The following is a 1,215-nucleotide window of genomic DNA, read 5'->3' on the forward strand; positions in this document are numbered from 1 at the left end:
AAAAAAAAAGAAAAGTAAACTAGTAAAAACCAAGCAAACCGGCACACAGCCAACGCACTGAACTTGGAGCTAGCAATCCTGCTGGCAATCCCACGAGAGGAGCAGGAACAAAGAGGCGGCACAGGCTGAGCGAGCGCCGGCGGCAGCAGCCAGGGCTCGGCACAGCCGGCCGAGGAAGGCCCCGCAGCGGTGCCGGCCCTGGAAACCCGGCCAGGAAAAAAAAACCCTCCGGGGGCCGCGTAAAGCCAAGCGAGCCCCCGGAGAGGCCAGTGCCAGCGGCACGCTGAGAGAGCCAGCGGGGAAGGGGAGAGGAGAGGAGGAGAAGGGAGAGGAGCGGAGGGCAGGGGAGCGTCTCGGCCCCTGCGCGGGAGAGGCTCGGCCATCGCCGCCGCTCCCGCCGCGGGCCGGCCCAGGGGCTCGGGGATGGACCGCCCGGGGCCGAGCTGGGCAGGGGCCGGGATAGGGGCAGGGACAGGGGCAGGGACAGGGGCAGGGACACGGGCAGGGCTCACCTCGCTCCAGCCGCACCGGCTCCCCCAGCGCTGCCATGGCCCCCGCCTGCCCGGCCGGCCCTGCCGGAAGGGACGCGGCGCTGCCGGAAGGGCGGGCCGAGCCCGGGCCTCTCCCCCGCGCTGTGGAGCGGAGGAGTTTCCTGCAGGGAAATTCCTTTTACCCTGTTTTTTCCCTCCCCCCCATCCCTGGGAGTGACCGAGGACGCAGCGCCGTGCGGGGAGGGCGCGTCTTTCTGCGCGCCGAGTGCCCCCTGGGGATGGCGTGTATATGTGTTGTATATTCATATCGATACAAAAATGTTTATATTTACATATATGTACTCGTACACACACAATATATATGTATTGTATATACACATACATAATGTATCTGTTAGGGGTTTGCAAAGGGAGAGCACTGGATGTTACCTCTAGGCTTTTGGCGCCGTCTCCCGAAACCTCCTCGGGGGTCAGCTCGGGGGGAATTTGGATTTTTGGAGAATGGGCAGGGAGGTGGATCAGGAACTGGCTGAATGGCAGAGCTCAGAGGGCCGTGATCCGCGGAGGAGAATCCGGCTGAAGGGCTGTGGTCAGGGGTGTTCCCCAGGGATCAGTCCTGGCTCCAGTCTTGCTCAGGACCTGGATGAAGGGACAGAACGCACCCTGAGCAAGTCTGATGATGGTACAAAACTGGGGGGAGTGGCTGATACACCTGAAGGCTGTG

At 62.8% G+C, this 1,215-nt stretch overlaps 1 protein-coding gene across 1 annotated transcript in view; it reads right to left on the reverse strand.

The window, feature by feature from the left end:
• The window catches only part of LOC114070986 (protein lin-7 homolog C), an 8,054-nt gene extending 7,471 nt beyond the window's left edge, over nucleotides 1-583 (reverse strand). Inside the window, exon 1 of the mRNA XM_027908638.1 lies at nucleotides 513-583. Within this exon, the coding sequence (XP_027764439.1) occupies nucleotides 513-549 (37 nt within the window). The 5' untranslated portion in view covers nucleotides 550-583. The remainder of the gene's footprint in view (nucleotides 1-512) is intronic.
• Between the last annotated feature and the right edge of the window lie 632 nt (nucleotides 584-1,215).

Source organism: Empidonax traillii, unplaced genomic scaffold (assembly GCF_003031625.1).
Source record: "Empidonax traillii isolate 1590-97213 ecotype Southwest subspecies unplaced genomic scaffold, ASM303162v1 scaffold1774:size128514, whole genome shotgun sequence".
Taxonomy (NCBI): Eukaryota; Metazoa; Chordata; class Aves; order Passeriformes; family Tyrannidae; genus Empidonax; species Empidonax traillii.